This window comes from Passer montanus, unplaced genomic scaffold (assembly GCF_014805655.1).
Source record: "Passer montanus isolate IOZ18808 unplaced genomic scaffold, ASM1480565v1 scaffold38, whole genome shotgun sequence".
NCBI classification, from domain to species: Eukaryota; Metazoa; Chordata; class Aves; order Passeriformes; family Passeridae; genus Passer; species Passer montanus.
In genome coordinates, this window is record NW_024368596.1 from 7,018,380 (window position 1) to 7,040,139 (window position 21,760).

The 21,760-nt window shown below is 42.3% G+C and overlaps 3 protein-coding genes across 7 annotated transcripts in view; 1 reads left to right on the forward strand and 2 right to left on the reverse strand.

The window, feature by feature from the left end:
* Positions 1-18, reverse strand: part of SLC25A43 (solute carrier family 25 member 43) — a 17,596-nt gene extending 17,578 nt beyond the window's left edge. The window contains exon 1 of the mRNA XM_039717257.1: positions 1-18. This exon is cut by the window's left edge and continues 344 nt beyond it. The gene's annotated coding sequence lies outside the window, so the exon portion shown is untranslated.
* A 5,589-nt stretch (positions 19-5,607) lies between these two features.
* On the forward strand, positions 5,608-14,109 carry LOC120506148 (A-kinase anchor protein 17B). 5 transcript variants are annotated; one of them, XM_039717358.1, is made up of 5 exons: positions 5,608-6,219; positions 9,048-9,284; positions 10,118-11,127; positions 11,463-11,627; positions 12,167-14,109. In XM_039717358.1, the coding sequence occupies exons 2-4, from the start codon at positions 9,195-9,197 to the stop codon at positions 11,515-11,517; spliced, it is 1,155 nt and encodes a 384-aa protein (XP_039573292.1). In that variant the 5' UTR covers positions 5,608-6,219; positions 9,048-9,194; the 3' UTR covers positions 11,518-11,627; positions 12,167-14,109. The 5 variants fall into 5 exon arrangements, 4 of the variants coding, with proteins under 4 accessions (XP_039573292.1, XP_039573291.1, XP_039573288.1 ...); XM_039717357.1 differs by having other exon boundaries at positions 5,610-6,219; positions 10,118-10,277; positions 10,371-11,627; XR_005628441.1 differs by having other exon boundaries at positions 5,625-6,219; positions 10,118-10,558.
* A 2,000-nt stretch (positions 14,110-16,109) lies between these two features.
* Positions 16,110-21,503, reverse strand: PGRMC1 (progesterone receptor membrane component 1). Its single transcript, XM_039717359.1, has 3 exons — positions 21,160-21,503; positions 19,279-19,434; positions 16,110-18,104 (listed from the first exon to the last, which is right to left on the reverse strand). Exons 1-3 carry the CDS (start codon positions 21,479-21,481, stop codon positions 18,004-18,006), a joined length of 579 nt encoding a protein of 192 aa, XP_039573293.1. The 5' UTR covers positions 21,482-21,503; the 3' UTR covers positions 16,110-18,003.
* Between the last annotated feature and the right edge of the window lie 257 nt (positions 21,504-21,760).

Below are 21,760 nucleotides of genomic sequence, written 5' to 3' on the forward strand. Positions count from 1 at the left end.
CCCGCCTCCGCCGCCAGGGGGCGCTGTGGCGCGGGGCTCCGCGCGCCCCGGGAGCGCGCTGGGGAGGCGGACGGAAAACCCGGAGCGGAGCGGGGGCAGGGCCGGAGCGGAGCGGCGCTGCCCGCTGTGCCCCTACCCCTGCTCGCCCCCGAACTCATGGATTGTTGCATTACTGCATTTCTGGAGCTGGGGAAAAGCCCCTCGCAACAGTGACCCAGCTGCACTCAGGATACACCCCTCACAATTAAACCTCTTTCCACAGGGAGCGAATGCACACCTTTCTCGTTACAATTAAATGTATTTCCACAGGAGTGAATGCTCACCTTTTTCTTTACAATTAAATGTTTTCCAGAGGAGTGAATGCTCACCTATCTCTTTACAATTAAATGTTTTCCACAGGAGTGAATGCTCACCTATCTCTACAATTAAATGTATTTCCACAGGAGCGAATGCACGCCATTCTCTTTACAATTAAATGTATTTCTACAGAGAGTGAATGCACACCTTTCTTTTTACAATTAAATGTATTTCCACAGGAGCGAATGCACACCTTTCTCTTTACAATTAAATGTTTTTCCACAGGAGCGCATGCGGCAATGGCATGGCTACACAAAAACACCGCGTTCTGCTCCTGGAGCACTCTGTGTTGATGTGGAACTGAGTAACTGAGTGATCATCATTAGTAAGATTTATGAGGTCAGTTAGTTCAGGTTCTCTTGACGTGCTGCCAGAGGAAAAAAAAAAAGGCACAGGGAGGGGAGAGACGAAGGTGGAAAGGAGATACAAGTTGAAACCAGAATCTGTGGAATGAGGAGATAACAGCCAGTACGGAGGTAGTAGCAGAGATTGCTCCAAAACAGGATGTTCTGTTTCTTGTAACAAAAAACCCCAAACAACCAAACCAAAACCCCCCCCCCCATAAAAAAAACCAAAACAAAAAAAAAAAAAAAAAAAACCAAACCAAACCAAAACAAAACAAAACAACCAACCAAAACCCTGCAAGCCAACAAACCAAAAAATTAATTCCAGTCAAACTGAAAGCTATGTTCAGTATCTTACAGTGCAACCAACAGAACAGTGTCAGATGACTCAGTCTGCCTCTGGCAAGCATGCTCTGCTGCTGATCCAATGGACTATTTCTAGATCAATAAAAGAGCTAAAAGACATCTCTCTGGAATTGCATCTCTCTCCAGGAACTCGGCTATTTATGGTGTTGTACTTTCTTGGTGAGAAGAAAGCATTTAACCATCAAGGACGAGAAAAACAGCAATAAATAGGTATAAATTGCTATGCATGATTAGTGCTTGGAAACAGAAGATTTCAAATGTTACTTCAAGATTTCAAAGAAAAGGGTGATATTTCTTCCAGGTTTTTTCTTTTGTTGCTCATCTGTACAAGACAAACCTCAACTTAAGATTCTTACTGAGCATTGGAATTTTCCATACAGTCTTCCTATTTCCATTACTCATTTTGGGGCAAGTTTTTCCATACTTGTTCTGGCAGATAAAATGAATCACCAGTTCACCTCAGCCTCCTGCAGCAATCCTTGGATAAGGAGGTGGTTGGTGGGAGTCTATTGTTATTTTTTTCTCCTTTGTAAAGGGGCCTGCCAAAATAAAACCAGTCATATATTAAAAAATTGGATAGGGCTGGATAGAGCTTTGAGCAACCTGATCCAGTGGAAAGTGTCTGTGCCCATGGCAGGAGAGTTGGAATTAGATGATGGTTAAGGTAGTTTCCTTCCTTCCTTCCTTCCTTCCTTCCTTCCTTCCTTCCTTCCTAATCACCCACTACAATACATACAAGCAATGTTATATCATTGTTATTTATGAAACAAAACTATGTGAGTTTTCTTACCGTCCCTTGGAACAGGTTTCAATTTTCTATTTCAAAACTAAATACAACTCTGAGGTTTGTGTTTTCCTACAGACTGTACAACCTACAGGCAGTGGATCTATACTTGTATTCTCAATGAGGAAAGTCGTCTTAGCTTTAAAATTGCTTGAGCAGTATGTAACATTCAGATGTAATTTCTGGAATGACATTACCAAGCCACAAGCAGAAACACAGCCAAGAGTATTCCTTTTATGTATTTAAACAAGCTTTTATGTATTAAAACAAGCTTTGTGTTCTTCCAACCATCTTCCTCCCCAGCCTAATCCTGAAGCTTCCAGAGAAGTTTGTGTGCCCTGGTTGCCAGGCTTTAAAGCAAACTCTTTTGGTTGTGATGTTGCTCTGGCATTCCCTGACTCCTTTCCCAGAGGAGCCCTCCACACTGCCCCAGCTCTGTGCTCAATCCCAGCAGGCAGGATACTCCACAATGGCAAAAGACCACAGTTTACAGTGGTCCCTGAAATACAGAATATAAAATAGATTGTGTTGACACATAATTTGCTTAATTACAGGCAAGGAACTGGTTTCCTGCATCTAGGGGGCACAACGTCAGATCTTGAAAGAAATAGCTTTGTATGGCTGCATGAAACCTTTTATTCAAGAGATAAAACATTAAAGTTTCTCAGCTTGTAGGTTTGGAAAAGCAGTGGGGGAATACAATGACCCTGCTGCTGCAAAGTGATCTCAAATGCCAGTTTGGCTGTTTGGGTTTGGAAAAATTATGCAGAAGGAAAACAAACATCACATAACTTAGAATATATTGGAAATTTGTATCACCAAAGCACAATTTTAAGATAAAAACCACTCAAACAAATGTCAGCATAGAAGCTGAAGAAAAAGAAGCAACAACTGTGCAGAAGGCACCCAGACCAGAACAACAATTAGAGGGTAAACATAGTATCTTTGTCCTGTCCGTTCCTACAGTGAGGAAACACAGACCTGCTTTTAGGCACACAAAACAGAAACACACTCCCACAGTAAATATATGTGTACCCATTGGTCTAGGGTTGTGATTGCAAACATAGCAATTGGACATTGCAGAGTGGAAATGGCATCCTGGTCACCACTGTATTCATCCAGGAGAGGGAAAGTGTCTGTTTTGAACAAGGTGGATGAAGGATATAAAAGGTGTGTGTGTGTGTGTATATACATATATATATATATAAGGTTGTACAATTGCATCTAGAATACCGCAAGAGACAAAAAAACCAAACTGAAATCTGAGGGAGTATTTTATAAAATGACTACCCTACCTTGAGTCCCCTCGGGGATGCTAAATTCAGAACAACCAAGGAAGTGGGGACTGTACCATCAGCAGCACAAGGGCGAGCACCGCACCATTGGGAGCTGACAGCTGTACCTGCAGAGTCAGGTGGCATAAACCCTCACACACCACTCGTGAGCACTGATGGATGAACTACCTTTGCTACGGGACAAAGGAAAACACGGTATCGCACCACAACCAAGCGAGCCAGCTCCGAGGAGTAACTTTTCGGCTTATTGTTACCACAAGGCACACGCAGGATGCGCACAGGCCGAAGCGGCGGCAGCAGGCGGCTGCAGCGAGGCCGCGTAGGCCGCCCGGCCCGGCTGCTGCCGAGCTGGGTCCGCACCTGCCCGGGCTCGCAGCCCAGCCGGGCCCCCGGTGCTCCCGCCGAAGCCGCCGAGGGCTGGGCCCTGCCCGCCGGGCTGCCCTCGGCCGGAGCTCGGGGTCCGCGGCCTTCGGTGGCTCCATCCATCGGGCTGGGGTTTGCTTTATCCTCAGCGTGGAGCACAGCGGTGCTGGGAGTGTTGGCTTCAAAGCGCTCCTTTATTGCAATAGTCATGAGAGAAGCGGCGCTTCTGATCATCGCTCCTTTTCAGTTAATTTTGCATAGGGCAAATGCAAATAGGCTGATAATATGCAAATCCATAGGCTGGATAAGCTAATTTGTTAAAAATCAGTTTAAAGCTCTTCTTTAAACTTCTCCAAGTGATTTTCGGGTGCTTGTCATAGAATCACTGGCGTTGGAAAAGCCCTCTAAGATCTGAGTCTAACCAGTAGCATTTACTGTGTTTACTGCTAAACCACGTCCCCAAGTGCCATAGCCACAAACCATTTGAAGCTTCCAGGGATGGTGTTTCCAGCCTCTTCCAGTGCCTGATCACCATTTCAGTGGAGAACTTTTTCCTGATATCCAGTCTAAACCTCCTCTGGTGTAATGTGAGGCCATTTCCCCTCACATTACTTCAGAGGGGTGACCGACCCCCACCTGGGTCCAGCCTCCTTTCAGGTGGTTGTAGAGAGCCATAAGGTCCCTCCAGCCTCTCTTTCTCCAGGCTAAGTGGCTCCAGCTTTTTTCCCCTGCATGATAAACTCTGCTGCTGGGGATCAATACATACAGTTGCCACATTACATTAGCTTATAGTGCTCCTACATACTCGCCTCTGCAGAATTCAAATATTACCTCTGCCTTGAGCTTGCTTTCACCTCTGCTGGTGGGACTGCTCAGGGGCTACACTGTCCGTGAGAGCATGAAAAGTAACCTAGGAAAATATGATTTCCCCACCCCCTCTTTAAGATAACCCTTTATCCTGACCTGGTGGATGATATGGTCTCTGAAACTGTTGTGATGGCCCAGGGCCTGGCATGAATGACCAGCTGGGGATGGTAAGAGCTGTTTGATGTAGCAGGACAGTGAGCAAATGTGAGGGGTGCCTTTGGAACAATTATTCCTGCTACTTGCATGTTGCTCAGGTGCACTATGTGAGTGTTTCAGGTTAGATATTGCCAGGCTGTTAATTTTTCCCAGAAGTGTAAGTTTGTTTTAAAGTATGAACTTAGGTGACACAGTTTAGGGTGTTGTAAGATAAGGACAGTTCAGCCTTCAGTTATTGTAGTAAATCCTAGTGCAAGGGCAGATGTGTTCCAAATGTTTTTACCATGGCAGAATGGCCAAAAGGAAATAATAATTTGATAAAGGGGTTGAAAGTCAAATTCCTTGTGATTTGTCAGTTGCAGCAGTTAAGGTGGTGGCTTGTTGATATGTCAGGGTTACTTCCAAAAGGCCATGCTGCTGAGCAGCAGTTCGGTGGGTCAGCCAGTAAATAATTCTATGCCTTGTTCACAGTTATGTAGAGAGAAATAAATTTCTGATGCTTGAAGAGCTCCTGGCTATGAGCACAAGGGGGGAAGAGCAGGGGTAATGGTGTGCACTAGCAAACCACTGTAGCTTACTCAGCTCTACGAAGAGAGTTTGGGGCTTTTAGGTGATTTATTGCAGTAGTAGGGAGATGGTTGCAGCTGTGATGGTGCAAGGATATATGTGAAAGAAGATTTTCAAGGGCAGGATAATATATCAGTTGGTTTAACAGATGATGTACTTGCAAAACAGAGCAGGATTTTGTGTACACCAGGTGGTCTGCAGGTTTGACAGTCATTTCTCTGCAGGTTGTAACAGCAGAGTCCTGGATGTTTTAACCTGCTGCACCACAAATCTTAGTGGGGTGGCAGAAGTTTGGTTGGCACTTACTTGGTGGAAATCTTTAGGAAGCTCTTTATCTTAATGCACAGTGGGCAGAAAGGACTCTAGAGATTACTCAGTGCTTCGGTTTTGTAGAAAGTGCTTTGTGTATCTGCTTTGCTTATATGAGACACTGGAGGTGTGTCTGTACATACACAGCTGTGTGCAGAGATTAATCCTGAGAGATTCAGCCTTGCCTGACAAACTTACAGTTAATTCTGAGTGCACTGGGCTGCAGTTCCCTAAGAGGTGTGATTCAGTGCTGCAGTCTGTGCTGTAGCTGCTGCTTCCAGAGATTCCTGGTTGTTTTATGTTAATGTTAATTGGACTAGTTTTTTCTCAGTACATACGTGTGGTTTTTTCTTCATCATTTTCAAAAAGTGTAGTCACCCTCTTTTATCAAACAGTTTCTGTGCTTGTCTTCCCTTGTACATTCCCATGTTAAAAGCAAACAGGCATTTTTCAAGTAATAACAGTATAGTTAACTTGTGAAAACCATCTTACAAACTTTTTTGTTGTGTTTCTTCAGTGGAAGTTTTTATGCGGCACTCTTGCAATTCTCTTTGTTTATGTATCTTTTCTCCTCAATTTGATTTTGTCTGTATTTATTAAAATGGAGTCTATAAAATAAAAATACAGCATATGGACAGCATTAAAATACACTAAGCTTTACTTGAGCTTTACTAGGTGCTGAGCCTTTGTGGAAGAAACTGGCACAGATGGTGGATTGCCAACTTCTGTTTCTTTTTCCTTGAATTTAGGCCTGAAAAGTCCTTGATAACCAGTGGAAGCCTCTCTGTAAACTTCTTGTGCAATTAACCATGTGAGTGGCAAAAAAACCCCTGTGTGACTATTCTGTTTGTACTAGATGTAGGCATAGTGATACATGGAGTTCGGGTGTCTGAACTTCACTCCTGTAATCAAACCCAGCCTTATACTGTTTAGATTTCCTGAAAATTTACTCTGGTAAGCTGAAGGTTGTCAATGTTTTCAGTGTAGTTGGCATTGAAACTGGGAGATGATGTCAGGAACTGATGAGACTCTGAAAGATACTTAGTTTCTTGCTGTTAAATATGAAGTAGGTGCAGCAGCTGCCTGGTGATTATTGGCTAGAAAACGGTACCTATTCTCATCTCTGTACCTTTTTGTTTAAGTATATTGAGAGATGAATCCTCTGAAGTGTTATGCCTAGTGTGGCATTATAAAAGAAAATGTGCAACCTGTAAGCTTAATTTCAGCAGCCTATGATTTACCTCCATAAGCACTTATTAAGGAGTACCCTGTTTCATTTTTTTCTCCCAGCTGGTAATTTCTAAACTGTGACCCTGAATTATCCCTACATCAACAGAATCCATGAATTTTTAAGCAAGCAAACAAGCATTTGATCCAAAATATGTTGCTCTCAGAGTCAGTGAACTCTAGTTTGGCAGATCTGCATGACTCCTGCAACTAGGAATGCTGTGCTGAACATGCAGAACTTTGAGTCCCCAGAAGAGCCCACCAGGAACGGGTTTGCTCAAAGATATGATGGCACTTTGTGAGCCCTGATGTCACAGCAGGAGGAGACATTTGAGAGAGGGGTGTTTGAGCTTGATTGACAACCCAGAATGAACTTCAGGAGTTCTGCTATGCCAGGGTTGAGAGAGGCATTCTCAGGAGTGTAGTGGTGTTTTGGTGTCACCTGGGGTCTCTCATTTGCTCAGCAGGCTGTGTTTGTACAAATACACAGCAAACTGGGCTGCTAAGTCTGATTCTGCTTCTTCTGTGGCCGGTGGCTTTTAAAACAAACCAGACGTTTTTAGTGAAGGAGCCATAAGACAGAGAAGCCTGGAAAGATTAAAGCTGCAAGAACAGGAGCACATTTGAAAAAGGGGGAAAAAAAGAGAGGGGGTTGAAAGGTGAGAGTATATTTTTAGAGAATGTCCCATTTTCTTGAGATTTGTTACACTTCCTCACACCAAGTAAGATACAGGAATAGTGGCTGTGTAAAAATCCAGGTTTGAGAATGCAGGAGTTGGAGAAATTGAAACAATCCTATGTAGTTGTTAATTTATATACTGGAAAGAAAACCATAATGATAATTCTGCATGTGAGGCATCAGATGCAGGGGTCTGGATTATGAGAAAGGTTGGACTGGAGATCTGCCAAGGTCTCTTTCAGATTGGATTATTCTATGATTCTGTGGGCCTACAGTGAAATCAGAGAGCTGTTGCTCTCAAATTGTTCTGAGGATTGATTCCTTAAGGTTCTGCATGTGGGCTTTTTGTATTGCTCTATGCTGCAACATCTTAAATCAATGCTCTTGTGCCCTGAAATAAAATTAATGTGATGTACATTTCTCAGTACCTCCCAGTTGACTGGAAAGTCCAAGGCTATGAAATTAATACTTTTCTGTCTTTACCCATTTTTAATGTTGATATCTTTAGTGCAGTGTTCTTAATTTTGCATATGAGTAATAGTAGTATATTGAAGTTTTAATTCTTTAGATAATGTGTTTGGATGGCATCCTAAACTGTCATGAGTAATCAATCATGTTGAAAAAACAACCACTTAGAATGCAGAGCATAGTGAATCTAATGCTAGGTCTCTAGAAGCACTGCTATGTTTGCATTGCTAATTCTTCCTTATTCAAATACTTCTTAAAAATTGTTTTTAAACACTCATTTGTGTGAACACAGTTCCTTGAGTTTTCTGGAGGTTTTGGTGATGTGTCACGTTGATTATATGGTAGAGCTACTTCCTACAGGGCAAAGTTTCCAAAAGTGATGATAGCCTGTTGAGGTTTAACCCCAGCTGGTAATTAAGTGCTACAGCAGCTGCTCAATCCCTCCCCCTCACCCCAGTGGGATGGGAGGAGAATCACAAAGGTAAAAGTGAGAAAACTGAAGGTTGAGATCAAATCAGTTTCATAGGTAAAGCAGAGGCCATGTACACAAGGAAAGCACACCAAGGAATTAATTCCCCACTTCCCCAGGACAGCAGGGCTCCACCCCACATAACAGTGACTTGGGAAGACAGACACCATCACTCCAAGTGCTCCCCTTCCTCCTCCTCCTCCTCCTTCTCTGGCTTTATTGCTGAGCATGAGGCCAGATGGTCTGGGATATTCTCTGGGTCAGCTGGGATCAGCTGTCCTGGCTGTGTCCCCTCCCAGCTCCTTGTTCATTGCCAGCCTCCTCACTGGTAGGGTGAGTGAGGAGCAGAAAAGGCCTTGGCTCTGGGTAAGCCTTGCTCAGTGATAACCCCTGAATTACTCTTGTAATACCTCTTAAACAGGACCCTCATGCTAATCTGTAGGGGAGATTTGTTAATTTAAGAATTAGATCCAAATGATTAGTCTCTAGTTGTGTCCTTGGGGACAAACAATCATGTGATGCTGTTGTCTTGGCAGTGCTTATAAAGAAAACCCAAGAGTACAGACTGTTTGAAGAGACAGCTTTCTAATTGTGGGGATCAGTTGGGTGTGTGTAATTTATGTTTTGGTTTTTTTTAAACATGTTACTTAAGCAAAGGACATTCCCTGTTAGCCACATGTGATTCTTGATGACTGTTTGCTTATTATTAGTGCTTCAAAGACTTACATCCAATTCCCCAGGATGTAAAATATAAAACAAGTGTCATCTAAATTGTCCCATATTGATAATTACCTAGAAAAAGACGTGGTGATGGAAAGAAGTTCAAGAGAGAAAAAGGAAAGCTAAGCGCGAGAGGAGAGAAGAGAGGCAGATAGATGGAGATGAGGAACATCCCCCAAAGCAGCAGAAGGCACCGGCTGAAGAACAGCACTGGCCAGAGAATATGCCTGAATGGGAAGAAAGGAAATCCCTGCTAGCTCAGAGAAGAGTGGAGTCTGTCAGACTGCTTACAGTGCTGTTAAAGCGTGTGAAAGTAAGACTATTTTAAAACATATTTTAAGCTTTTAAGGATATCTATTAGAGCTTGAATAATTCACTAGACTTTTGATATCTTGATGCTATTCAGAAGACTGCTCTGGGGCTGACTGATCACTGAGAAGGCCTGAGGTCCATGTCTTGTGACAATCTGCTCTCAGTCTTGCCCTGAGAGCAAACATAGTGCATTTTCACCCAGAAACTTTGCCTTGGTGCTTTTTCAAGACCTTGTCTTAACTGAGTAAAAAATAGGGCTGGAAAGGCTGTTTTAACTCTATTAGACTTGATCCAGTGTTGCAAGCAAGGAATTTTAGAGTGGGGACATAAGTGATGCTCTCTCTGCTTGTTTTAGTCTCAGGTTTACAAGTGACTGAACTAAACTGGCAGATTATACCTGTTGGATTTCTAATAGCCTCTTCTTTTTTCTTGGCCAGCACTCATTACCAGGCTTATTTAATTCAGATAATGTCTTGAGAAAGTCAGCAGAGAACTGATAAAAATTTGAGTGTTTTGCACACAGATTAATGTTTGCAAGTTTAATTTGGTGCTTTAGGCAAAAAAGGTTTCAAATGAAAACAGGGGTTTTATTTTCTACTATGCCTCTGTCTCCACTATTTGCAAAGAAAAATTTGCTTGCAGTTTTTAGTAAGTGTGTATTTTTATCAATCCTTAATGCAAAAGATTTCTAAAGGACTGTAATTTACTATGAGTTGAAGTCAGAGGCTACCCTTGGCATTCTGTGTGAATTTTAGGGCCCCATTACATCTGACATTGCCTTCTTGATTATGAACATGATGTGTTAAATAAATTCCTATTTTCTTGGTTCCGCAGTTGGCAAGTCAAAAAGTGGATCCCTCACTGGGTGTAAAGAAGGACAATTCATTTTCTGAAACAGCATTTAAAGACATTCAGCAGGAGCTGATTAACTCCCTTTATCGTACGCACAAAGAGCTGAAGCGTAAGGAGTTGAAGTGCCCGTTAACCCACAAAGGTAGTGCTTTATGCTGTGAGGAAGGAGATGTGAGGAACTTCCATGCACCTGCTTGTCACATAGTCAGGACAATTTCAAATGATCCCCCTGCAGCCCCCAGCTCTGACGGCGAGCCTGGCAGAGATGTGAGCAGCTCCTCCCGCCGAGGCCGCGCGCCTTTGCTGATCACGGTCACCCAGGACGGCAGGGTCATCGAGCCTCTCCCTGGAAGGCACCGCCCTGCACGGGATGCAGTTCACACGCAGACAGTGTCTGAGGAAGATGACTGCAGAAAGCAAAAGGTTTATGAGACTGATGAATTCATCCATTATTTGCTGAACTACTATCAGACACCACACTATGCACGTGTTTGCTTAGAGCCAAAAACCACTGTGAACAAGTCCCGGTGGAAGCGAGTGGTGTCTGATGATGGTAGTGGGTTTGACACCAGCTTGAGTAGCCAACATGGTCAGCACTTCAGAGAATTGAGTCCTGTACAGAACCTCCACAAGAGAAATTGTAGTAGTGATAGTAATTATAGGCTGGTGATCACTCTTGGGGAACTTGAGTCAACAGACAAAGTGTTAGAAAGCAAGGTCCATGGGGGCAAGCTTGTAAAAAAGCTGCAGGTGCAGAGGAATGACTCACTCACTGTTGATAATGTACCACATGCTGGACTGAATCATTCTTTGGAGTGCACTACTGTTACTCATAATGAGGAATTCAAACAAGAACATGGTAGAGATGAAGGCACTGTACCATATGGAACATGTAGATCTGCTTGCAGATTAAAGGATTTGTTGGAAGAGATCAGTGATTCTGAGTACTTTAGAGAGGCATGTGGCGGCTCAGTGAAGAGAGCAGAAAGAAGGTATGAAGAAATTTACAGCAGTTGTAATAAAGGGTGCTTGTCTGCAAGAGCTGGGGAAAGAGAATTACTGGTTTACCCTAAAAATGTAGCTCTGGAAGGCCAAGAGAAGGAAATCAGCCAATATAACTCCTGTTCTAATTCTGTCCATGAGGGCTTGGCAAGGCAGTGTGAACGTAAACTTAAAAAGTCATGCAAGAGGTCTAGTAGTAAATTAAGATATGAAGGAAAGAAAAGTGAGAGACAATCCAGGGAAAAGGAGAAAAATGCTCATAAAATGAAGAAAAAGCGAAAAAAGCTTTCTTCTAATCTTTTATCTGATGAATGTGGCTTTTCAGAGACGGACAGTTGCATGCAGCTGGAGTCGCTCAGAAAGATACAGAGAAAATGTAAGAAAATGTTGCACAAAAAAGTGAAATTCAAGACACATCACACCTCTGTGGCAGCACCAGATGTTACCCCTGATGGTGGCTCACCCCTTCAGGAGACTCCCCAGAGGAGAGGTGAGAGAGGGGGACACCACAGCTGAGGGGACTGAATTTGACAGGGCTGTGGCAGGTGACGTTGCCAGAGTTCTTACAGTGATGAATGGTTTTTGGTTTTAAAAGGTATAAGCATGGCATAAAAAAAACCCAGTGCAACTTCTCTGCAAGTAACTGTTTGTTCAGTTTAGCTCTGAAACACAGCTGCAGCTCAAGAGTAACATTTGTCTAATGAACTGGGTAGCACAGTATCTGTCCTGGGCATTAGCCCAATTAGTGATTATTCTGGTAACAACATGCTTTAGCCAACTAAAACATTGATAGACAGTTCAATGTGTGGCACAGCTGTGTAGGAAGTACTGTCTCAGGTGAATAAATTTTTACATAGCTCAAATAAATCTGATTTTCATACAGGATTGCTACTGGCTGTTCTTAGAGTCTTTTTTACAATTTACTGTACTTCCAGTTGATACCTTTACAGCCTTACCCTCACAGCCACCTCCCTTTCCCACCCTGCCTGCCTGACAAACTCGTTTCAAGTAACTTTTTCTTATCTACAGGAGATGAGAGGAAATTAATGTTGAGAAGAGAGATGGATGCAGATGTCAGAGGATGCCCTCTATTTCCTCTTGAGATAATTCAGACAAACCCCTTCTCAGATAATTTCTGTGGAGGAGAGCCCAGAAGAGGATGCTGAACAGCTACTGTATTATAGCTCTGAAGTTTTTATAAACAAGTGGGAGAACAAAGCCCTTTGATCATTAAAAGGTGTATGAACTACTGGGTTGGTTTTTGATTTTTTTTTTTCTTACATAATTCCTTTGGTTAGAATATCAAACTGGTGAAGTGAGCCACAGAAGCAGAATTTGTGTTTGCCTTTTGGATAACTTTTGGACCAAAACTTTCCCCAGAGCCAGGACAAACTTTCATGGACTAGTGGCTAAAGAACTTGAAGGGACACAGACTGAGATCTTGGAGCATTACACTTTGATTGAATGCAGAGAATCATGTAAATTACAGTATTTACTAATAATGAGTCATTGGGAAAAAAACCTAATTGTCAATCCTGGAACAAGCATATGAATTGTCTCCTCTGTCAGATTGGTGGGACTGGAAGGTGTGGGGGATATTTATACTCAATTTTGAGAAGTAATAGATTTCCAAATGTGAAGGAAGTCCCATCTTCTGTAAAACCCACACTAGAAGAACCTTTGTTTACTATTCACTACTCTAGAGGTGTTTCTGAAAACTTGCTGGCTTTTGGGAGGATTTCACTGAACTTATGCTCAGTGTAGTGCTTCCAGGAGTCTGAATGGTTGTCTAAGCAAAGCTCTGGGTGTTAGATAATGAGAGGGCAGTGCTTGTCAGCCTGCTGACAGTCCCCATGTAAATGCAGGCTTACAATTCACAAGAATTTGAAGGCACATGTAGTGAGGTAGCTGTTTAGTATGAGTTTGCCTACAAATGCTTTCCAGAGGAATTGTGAAATGTTGTCAGAGTTGTGCTGCATGTAGATAAAAATGGGAAAATGCAGTCTAGGAGCTTGATTTATATCCATATTTATTCATCTGACTACATCTAGAAGACAGCCACAATTGCTTTTGGACAAAGTCCCTTAGCAAGGCACTGAGTTTGAAGTTCAATACACTGATTATTACAGCTTTCATTTTATTATGCTTTATTTATTACATGTCAGTAGACGAAGTTAATGTGAAAATGTTGCCTTCATTACATAAGATCTTACCCATGTTTGTAACTTCTGCTCTAATAAATAGTAATAAAAAAAATAATTGTAATTGTTTGTGGTAGATAGGTTTTCCCCCCCATCTTCAATACTGGTGATTCCTACAGGCTTCTAAGCCAGGTTTTATCAGTCTTTCTGTTCATATGTTCAGATGTTGAGTGCCTTTTCAGGGTCATGAATGATAAATGGTTGCTACTCAAAGTACTGTTAATCTATTACTTTTATCTAAAAAAATGTTATTTTCTTGACAGAAATATTCTCTGACTATTTTGGAGAACCTTTATGCCCTCTTAAGTCTCCCCTTTAGTATTTTATACAGTTATCCTGAAGAGGGACTATTGTATTTGTTGACTGTGTAAAATGTTTTCAGTTGCACTGATGGGACATACCAAGGGTGTTTTTTTCTCTATGCAATATTTGCAGATTAAAGATAACAAAACTTCCCCCTGTAAATCTATACACAGTTTTGTGTCCATGAGTACCCATTTCCCATGAGACAGGCCTTTTGGTGACAGGTGAGGAAATATTTCTTTTTGTTAATCTGGGGCAGAAGGAACTAAAGATTTCCTTCAGTGTAAACTTCCAGTGTTTTATCAACATGCTGTCACAGTAACCAATAACAAATAAATACTCCATTTCTGTAATTGCTTCAGGTTTTCACCTGTATTGACTGAAATTGATAGAGGATTTGCTTTGTCTCCCAAGTCCTCATTCCTTGTAAAGCACTGTTAGTTAATAAAATATGCATGCACTTTAAAATGTGAGACATCGTTGTAATCTTCATACCAAAAGAGAACTTCTGTGTTTCCTATTTGACATTATTTAGAACCTGATTTCAGGTGTTTAAATAGTAATTTTTCTTTTCACAAAATCATAGAATGGTTTGGATTGCTCCAAGTTTGGACACTGTTCCAAGCAGTGTCCAGCCTGGTCCTGAACACTTCCAGGGATGGGGCATCCAGTTTCTTCTGGCAACCTCTGCCACAGCCTCAGCCATGCTCACAGGGAAGAATTTCTTTTTCCTGTCAGCACATTTAATATGAGCCCCACCTTTTCATACACTGGCCTGCTTAATATGATTTTATTATCCTGAAGGCTAATCTTTAAAGATACATGTAACAGCTTGCTTTAAAACTTTTAAAATGCATGGCTTTGTAGATTGAATTTTAGTTGTCATAGATATAAATGTCACATCCCCCATATGAAAGTTAGAGAATGTTTTGGCAATTAAAACATTTATTTTATTACATGAAAAGGTGCATTAAAAGTAGCATTTATATAGTTCAGCAATGGAAATGTGGAACATTTCTGGTATAATTTCACACCTTTCAGTTTGAACCTGCTGTTGTGCCCAGCTGCTGTTCAAGAGGCTGGGTGCTTTTTATGGAAACACTGTTTACTCTGACATGTATGAAGTTGGGCCCTGAGACTGCAGATCTTGCTATCAAGTCTAATTTTCTGTACAGAACGAGTGAAAATGCCTTCTCATAGAGTTGGTATGAAGAGAAGTGGGCTGAACAATGCTTTGTTACTGAAAATATGTGACCTGTGGGTTGTATGTACCTTGTGCTGAATGCTGAAGTCAAAATCCTACAGGCTGGTTTTAAAGCAGTAATACACAAGGCCCATTCCTGAACCAGTCCATCTGCTTGAAATACAATACAGCAATTATGATATAAAGCCCTTTCTTCTTAATCCAGGGATTCCAGGCAATGCATACAAGTGCCTCACCTTCCATAAAACCCCTTACATAATTTTCAACAGAAGCATTCTATACTGAATTTTTTTTTAAACTGAAACAGCAGGAAGTAAGAGCTAATAAAGGTGATTATAGGCAGGTGAAGTCCAGGTGAAAGAATATCTGAATTTTACAAAGCAGTAAAAAGTATGGTTGAAAATAAGATCTGACTCAATTGTTTTGATTTGTCCTGGAGTAGATCTTTGTGACAGGTGTTGGACACGTCAGATGAGGGAGATTAGTGACATTCTCTGCCTTGAATTGGTCATCATGTCTTGTCTGGTTAATGTACAGCCTGATAAGCTGCCTGGCATGGCTCTTTTTGCATAGTCATTGCTGCCAGTCACTGTTGAAGGAAGGGTTCGAGTTGTAATTAACAGACTACAAAAGAAGCTAAGTCCATTTTCTTCAGCACTTTGGAAAGAAGTAAAACCCGTACCTGCTGCTTTATGAGCAGCTTTTGTGACATGCTTCTCCTTCCACAAGAAATTCTCTGTTTTCCTTGAAAAAGTAACAGTCTTACCAAAGCATCATACCTCCTCCCCAAGAAGTATTAACAATGAGCTTTGTCCTGTGTTACGGAATGAAAAAAAACCTGATGTTTTCTGCATCATTTTTGTTGCTACTTTTCTTTGTGATGCATAGTGTTCTGATGTACAGATTAATCCTTACAATAGTTTTCAGTTCCTCGGAAGATGTTGCAGAGTAACTTCAGTCAGCTGATTGGGTCCACTTAAGGGTAGGTCACAGCCTTCCAAAGCTCCAGCTTTTGCTCAGCATTAACAATTACTTGGGTTTTTTTTTCTGCAATAGAGCATGTTCTCTATCTAATATTCTGTTAAAATTTTACTAGCAAACTGCATTTACAAGCATTCCATTAGAACATATTTTACTCACTCTATGCATTGGATAATGTGACACATCAGAGAAAGACTTTATAAAACGTGAAACATTAGGGGAGTATTAAATATAATAATAAAATATAACATTTGGTTGCAGTAAATAAAAACAAACTCCACCATTATGCAAGAGTATTTTATTTTTTGCCTTAAACAAATAAAAGCACATTTCCAATTTGAGGTAAACCATTAGTAGTAGTTTGCAAAGAGTATAAATGTCTCTAAAAATAAAATAGCAACACAAAGGTCATGACAAGGTCTACGTGTGTCTCTAGACCTTTGTCAGGTAGTTCATACAGTACCACTTTACACAGCTCTGGCTCAAACAACCTCACTCTTCATTGGAAGGCCCAGTGCAACCAAAAGAAAACCCCAGGACAGTGTTGGGACTGAGGGAGTCAGTTGTTCTCACCACAGATGGTCTCAGGCACTTTAATATGTTGTGTCAATTTGTTTATGAAAGCTGCTGTTGTGCAACACACTCTACTTCTGAACACTTTTGCCTAGTTTACACCTTCCTACTCAGGACTCAGTTCATCATTTTGGTCACGTTGCCAAATTGAATCAACCAGACAGCTGAGTCAGAGAAATGAAATGAGGGAACTACACCAGGCAGGCACCCTGGACATTGTGCACTAGAGAATCACCTGGACAGGAAACAAGTTCACAAGTGATCAGCAAATCATTAGTTATCTTGGAATTTTTAAGAAAGTTTTACAGAAGTATTTTGGATGATGAACATTTACGTTTTTCCTTGGTCATGTCCATTTCCCCAGACCTCTCTGGCAGGAGGCAGGTCACTTAGAAAAAAACTAGTAATTAGGCATAGAGGTAAGCCAGGAGAGCAAGTAAGTAAAAAGCAACTCAAAGGTCAGGTCCACAGGTATAGCACTGCTGGTTATGCATGAGATTGTGTCATTTCTTTTAATGGCAACATTCCAAACCAACAAAGGCCTCAATGCAGAAACAGCTCACACTGTTTTACTTTGCAGAGGAAACTTATGTACGTTATGTTGACCAGTAATGTTTTTCTGCTAAGTAAAGGTGCATGTACAAGAGCCCTTGCTAATCATGCCATACCAGCAACTTCTTGTTTGTTTAGGCCTAGGAATCAAGAGCAGCTAACCTTCCATGTTTAATATAATTCCATTAACACTTGCATTAACACTTATTAGCTTTTTGCTAATAAGAAAATCAAATGAACAATAGTCAAGTTACACTCTGTGGTGTACCTTTAAGGATGCCTAGTTCCACTCATTGTCTAAACCTTTACAACACTATGTGTGTTTTGAAGTGTTTTAACACTAGATGTGCTTTAAAAGTGAACAGAGAATATTAGTCTATGCAGAATTATGCATGTTGAATACATCAAGCATTCATCAGTCTTTATTAAATACTTAAAAGTGATTTAACCTCACAAAAATTCTTAAATCTTTTTTAAAAGCAGTTAAGTGTTTCATCTGTAAGTCACTAATGCAATGCATTGAAAGCCAAATTATTTTACATAATAATGAATTACACCGCACAACAAATGAGTATGATGCTTTGTGGACAAACAAAATATAGTCCCTTTTCTAAAGGAATTACAACCCAGGTAAGATCTGCCAGATCCTGCAGAAGCTAACACAAAAGAAGAATTAGTGGTGTTTGTGTTGCATATGTGAAGTGAGTCATGTGCTTGTCTCCACAGTGATAGGTTGGTAATGAAAAACTTGATTCCAACCTACTTTGCACTAAATGGTGATAGCAGAAAAAGTCCTTTATTGCCAAAATTGCAGTTTACTTTTGCACAGACATTTGTCATGCATACTTCTTATTATGTGGGTTTAAAGGAAGACATCATAGACCTTCAGAAGCTTCCCACTGAATTTGAAAAGGAAATATTTGAAAAGGAACCATTCACTGTACCTCTGGACCTTTTGTAAGCCTGGATGCTGCTGCACCTTGTGAAACAGAAGTGGAATGTTACAAATGATCCATTATGGTTCAAGAATAGATTGTTCCTCACTGCAGTATCTACTCCTTCTTTGCATCCTGGGCATCTTTTTCGTCTTCATCAGAGTACACAGTGGGTTCCTCCCCCTCCTTCAGCAGCTTACCAACATGATGGTACTTAACTGGGAAAAAAAAAAATCCAAGTAATTTTTCTGCCCTGAAAAGACACCTTTTTAAACTCTTCCAACTGTTTTCTGAATGAGCAGCATAGCTGTATTTCAATAAAACAGCTCTGAGGAACTTGTTCCAAACACTGGGGGAAAGAAGAAAAACTAAAATAAACTTCTACCTGAACTACTATTACTGATGTCGTAAGAATCATGTGAAGTGAATGTAACTCTCATTTTATTGCCTAAACCAAAAGAGGAACAAACACAAACTGAGGGACTTACCCAGCCAAGGAAACAGAATCCTGGATTAGATGTTCTCTTGCCAGTGTCAAAGCTGGTTTTTCAACCAAAGGCTTTGTTAGACTATTCACATCTATTAAACATGCACATATATGTGCACACATATGCACAACCTGGAAGGGGTTTTATTTTTTGTAATGTGTATTAAAAATATTCAATAGGACAGAAGGGAGATAATTTCTCCCAAAGATAGAGATGGGTCTGTTATCCGATTATGTGATTAAGCCTCTGATTTATTTTATATCTCCTTTTGAGCATGTAAAAATGCCAAAACATGTAAGGACTGAGAGCTATGTTGCCTATCTGCCAACTTCAACAAAGCAAAAGAACCCACTGATTTCAGGTATTTCAGACTAGCAATGTTGTTATAACAATTTAAAGCAACTATCTGCCATATTTAATAGGAACACAGTAATAAAAAGAGTGGACTTCACTGTCAGTCCTGATGCTCAACACGTGTAAAGGTAGATTTTAACACTAGCTCAAGTCATACATTTGATAGCACAGTTCTGGTTTCTGCAACAAGCTTGTTAGCATAATAAAACAGCCATTCAGTGTGGCATAATTAACAGTCTTAATTAAAACAGGAAGAGGGCCAAAATAGTAGGGGCACCTCAGGTCAGGACAGAAACTTCTAATGGCATCATGTGGAGAAAACTCCATTGTAGCTGGTTATAGTAAATCTTTCAACGCTAGATTTAAAAAGAAAACACATTTTATTTCCACTATACTAGCTATTGGTGTATGCAATTTCCATCACAGATATATATATATATAAAAAAATATATATAATGTATGATGCTACCAGCTGGTTACAGCCTTTTAACTACTGCTTCCCCTATTACCAGTTAACTACTTCTTTGTAAATAGGTTTAAAATGGCTTACAAGTGAACTGTGACTCCCAGTCCCTCAAGGTCTCTTGCTGTGTGGCGTTGAGATCAGAGAGGTCATCGTAGGTATCCCTCAGTGCCTCCTTATCCAGGCAGAAAGTGGCAAGACCTCGGGATGCATCTCTTCCAGCAAAAATCCCATAGGGGCCCTCTTTAAAATAAAAAAAATAAGCAGCATTATTGCAGAGGTAATGGAAGCTGTGTTACCTTCATGGATCAGAGTCCCCAAACTAAAAGAGAGGATGAGTTTCTACCCTGAGCCATGCATCAGGTGCCTCAAGCTTCTGAAATGCTTTAAAGTTTTATTCCAATTGGTAATAAGAGAAAACAGAGGAAGAAGACAAGAAACAAAATAACGGAGAAAGATGCTGAGGTTTGCTGAAACATCAGGACAATGAACCACACAATGGTGCATGGCACATAAAAACAGGGTAAGGATGAGCATACAGACTGGGACACACATCCTTAGAATAAGCAACAGAGGAAGGATTTCTATGTCTGGGGTGAAATGAAAGTTTTCTAATGGATACTCCTGACTTGAGATGAAAGGATGGCTGGACAGAAAATATAGAGGAGCTACTAGAAATTATCAAGTTGGAGGAAACATCTATTAAAACAAAATGCAAGATGAACTCAAATGACCAAAACATTAAACTCACAGCAGATAAGAGACATCAAGATAAACTCTTGCTAAACTTCATTAATGATAAACTTGCTTGCATGACAAGCCAAAAATTGAGATATTGCATGTTCAACTAGACATTCGACGTTCTTCTAAAAGGAGCTCAAAGAAGTTAGATGTGAACTCTGGTTATTGTAGAGCACATGCCAACTTCCAGAGCATGCTTTTTCCTAAATTAATCAAAATAATCTTACTTTTCCATTAAAATGAAAATCAAACCAGCCAGACATTGTGATGAACCATTCAGCAACTACCAAATCAGATGCAACAGGCAGCTTTTACTGTCATCAAGGAAGGCAGCATCTAAAGCTGATCCTTATGTCAACTGGATTTTAAGTTGCACAAATACAAAACTGCACATCTATTTCACTGTACCTATCATCCTGACTGCTGCAGAATGCAAAGTGACAGCCTGGCATCATTCAGTGACAGTCTCATCTATGTTTGGCCCAAAAGTAGTAAGTGATAACACTTCCAAAAAGATGGTGTCTCCTGCATTTTCCTCCTTGTCTCTTAAGTAGCACCGGCAGCTCACTACTGCAGCTCCCAGGCTCTCTGGACAGCTCAAGAGTGGTTATGCCAGGCAGATCCTGGTACAAATCAGCAAGGCTCAGTGAGCCGTCTGATAAAAATAAAACCCCAGGGCCTCGTGGAGGTGATAAAACTCTTTCAGCAGGGCGCACATAGTCCCACCCACCTCATCACTGGCTGCTCTGAGAGCATAGGTTATTCAATCTTTGCACGTTTGAACTATGCTCCTGATAGAAAGCCGGTTTAATCTAAATTGCCAAGTATTTAGTATAAATATTATGCAATAGAGTGACACCCACTAAAAGCTGGGAATGGAATGTCAACACTGAGAGAAAACTTCGCTTCTGCTGCCTGCCATCAGGCGAAGGCAACCCAGGCCGACAAAGCCGCCCAACCTCTTACAGTAGGTGCAGCCCGCCGTGGGAAAACACCGAGAATAATGAAACAACGTAAAACCGGCAAAGCCGGAGTTTCTACAACTCCGGGGCCCGAGTGGAGCCCCGGCGGCCCCGGTCACGCAGCCCTGCCGGCGGCGAGCACGCCGGGCCGCTGCCAAACCTCCGGGATGGGCTGGGGCAGGAGCGCCGATCCCCGCCGAGGGAACCAGCCGAGCCCCGGCCAGCCCCGGCCCCGACCCGCCCCGCCTCGCGGCCGCCGCCTCACCGGGCCCGTAGAACTTCCTGGCGCGGGTCACGTCGAACACTTTGCCGTTGACGGCCATGAGGATGCGCGGGTCGCTCACGCCGTCGAAGGGCCGCAGCTGCTCCAGCGTGAAGTCGCGGCGCTTCATCTTGGGCAGCGGCGGCGGGTCCGCCTCGCCCGCGGGTGCGGCGGGCCGCTCGCCCCGCAGGATCTGGTAGAGCAGGAAGAGGCAGAGGCCCAGCAGGCTCAGGTTGAGCGGGGAGCCCACGATCTCCATCAGCAGCCCGCCGCCCTCGCCCGCCGCCGCCTCCTCGCCGGCCACCGCCGCCTCCTCGCGGGCCATGGCGCTGCAGGGCGCTGGGCGCGGCGGGGCTGAGGCGCGGGCGCGGGGCCGCCCCCGGGCCGGGCCGGCTCTCCGGCGCTAGGGGGGAATGCTGGATAGGCTGTGGTGAGGGATCGGCCGTGGTGAGGGACCGGCCGTGGTGAGGGATCGGTCGTGGTGAGGGATCGGTAATGGTGAGGGATCGGCCGTGGTGAGGGATCGGCCGTGGTGGTGTGGGATCGGCCGTGGTGAGGGACCGGCCGTGGTGGTGTGGGATCGATCGTGGTGAGGGACCGGCCG

What these genes read in the sequence shown, in the direction of transcription:
- PGRMC1 (XM_039717359.1), bottom strand. Translation starts at nt 21,481, where the DNA reads ATGGCCCGCGAGGAGGCGGCGGTGGCCGGCGAGGAGGCGGCGGCGGGC. An exon ending in CAGGAAGTTCTACGGGCCCG is followed by an intron (nt 19,435 to 21,159) that starts GTGAGGCGGCGG and finishes TTTATTTTAAAG; the next exon opens with AGGGCCCCTATGGGATTTTT. An exon ending in CTGGGAGTCACAGTTCACTT is followed by an intron (nt 18,105 to 19,278) that starts GTAAGCCATTTT and finishes TTTTTTTCCCAG; the next exon opens with TTAAGTACCATCATGTTGGT.
- LOC120506148 (XM_039717354.1), top strand. Translation starts at nt 9,195, where the DNA reads ATGCCTGAATGGGAAGAAAGGAAATCCCTGCTAGCTCAGAGAAGAGTG. An exon ending in TGCTGTTAAAGCGTGTGAAA is followed by an intron (nt 9,285 to 10,117) that starts GTAAGACTATTT and finishes TTGGTTCCGCAG; the next exon opens with TTGGCAAGTCAAAAAGTGGA. An exon ending in GGAGACTCCCCAGAGGAGAG is followed by an intron (nt 11,628 to 12,166) that starts GTGAGAGAGGGG and finishes TCTTATCTACAG; the next exon opens with GAGATGAGAGGAAATTAATG.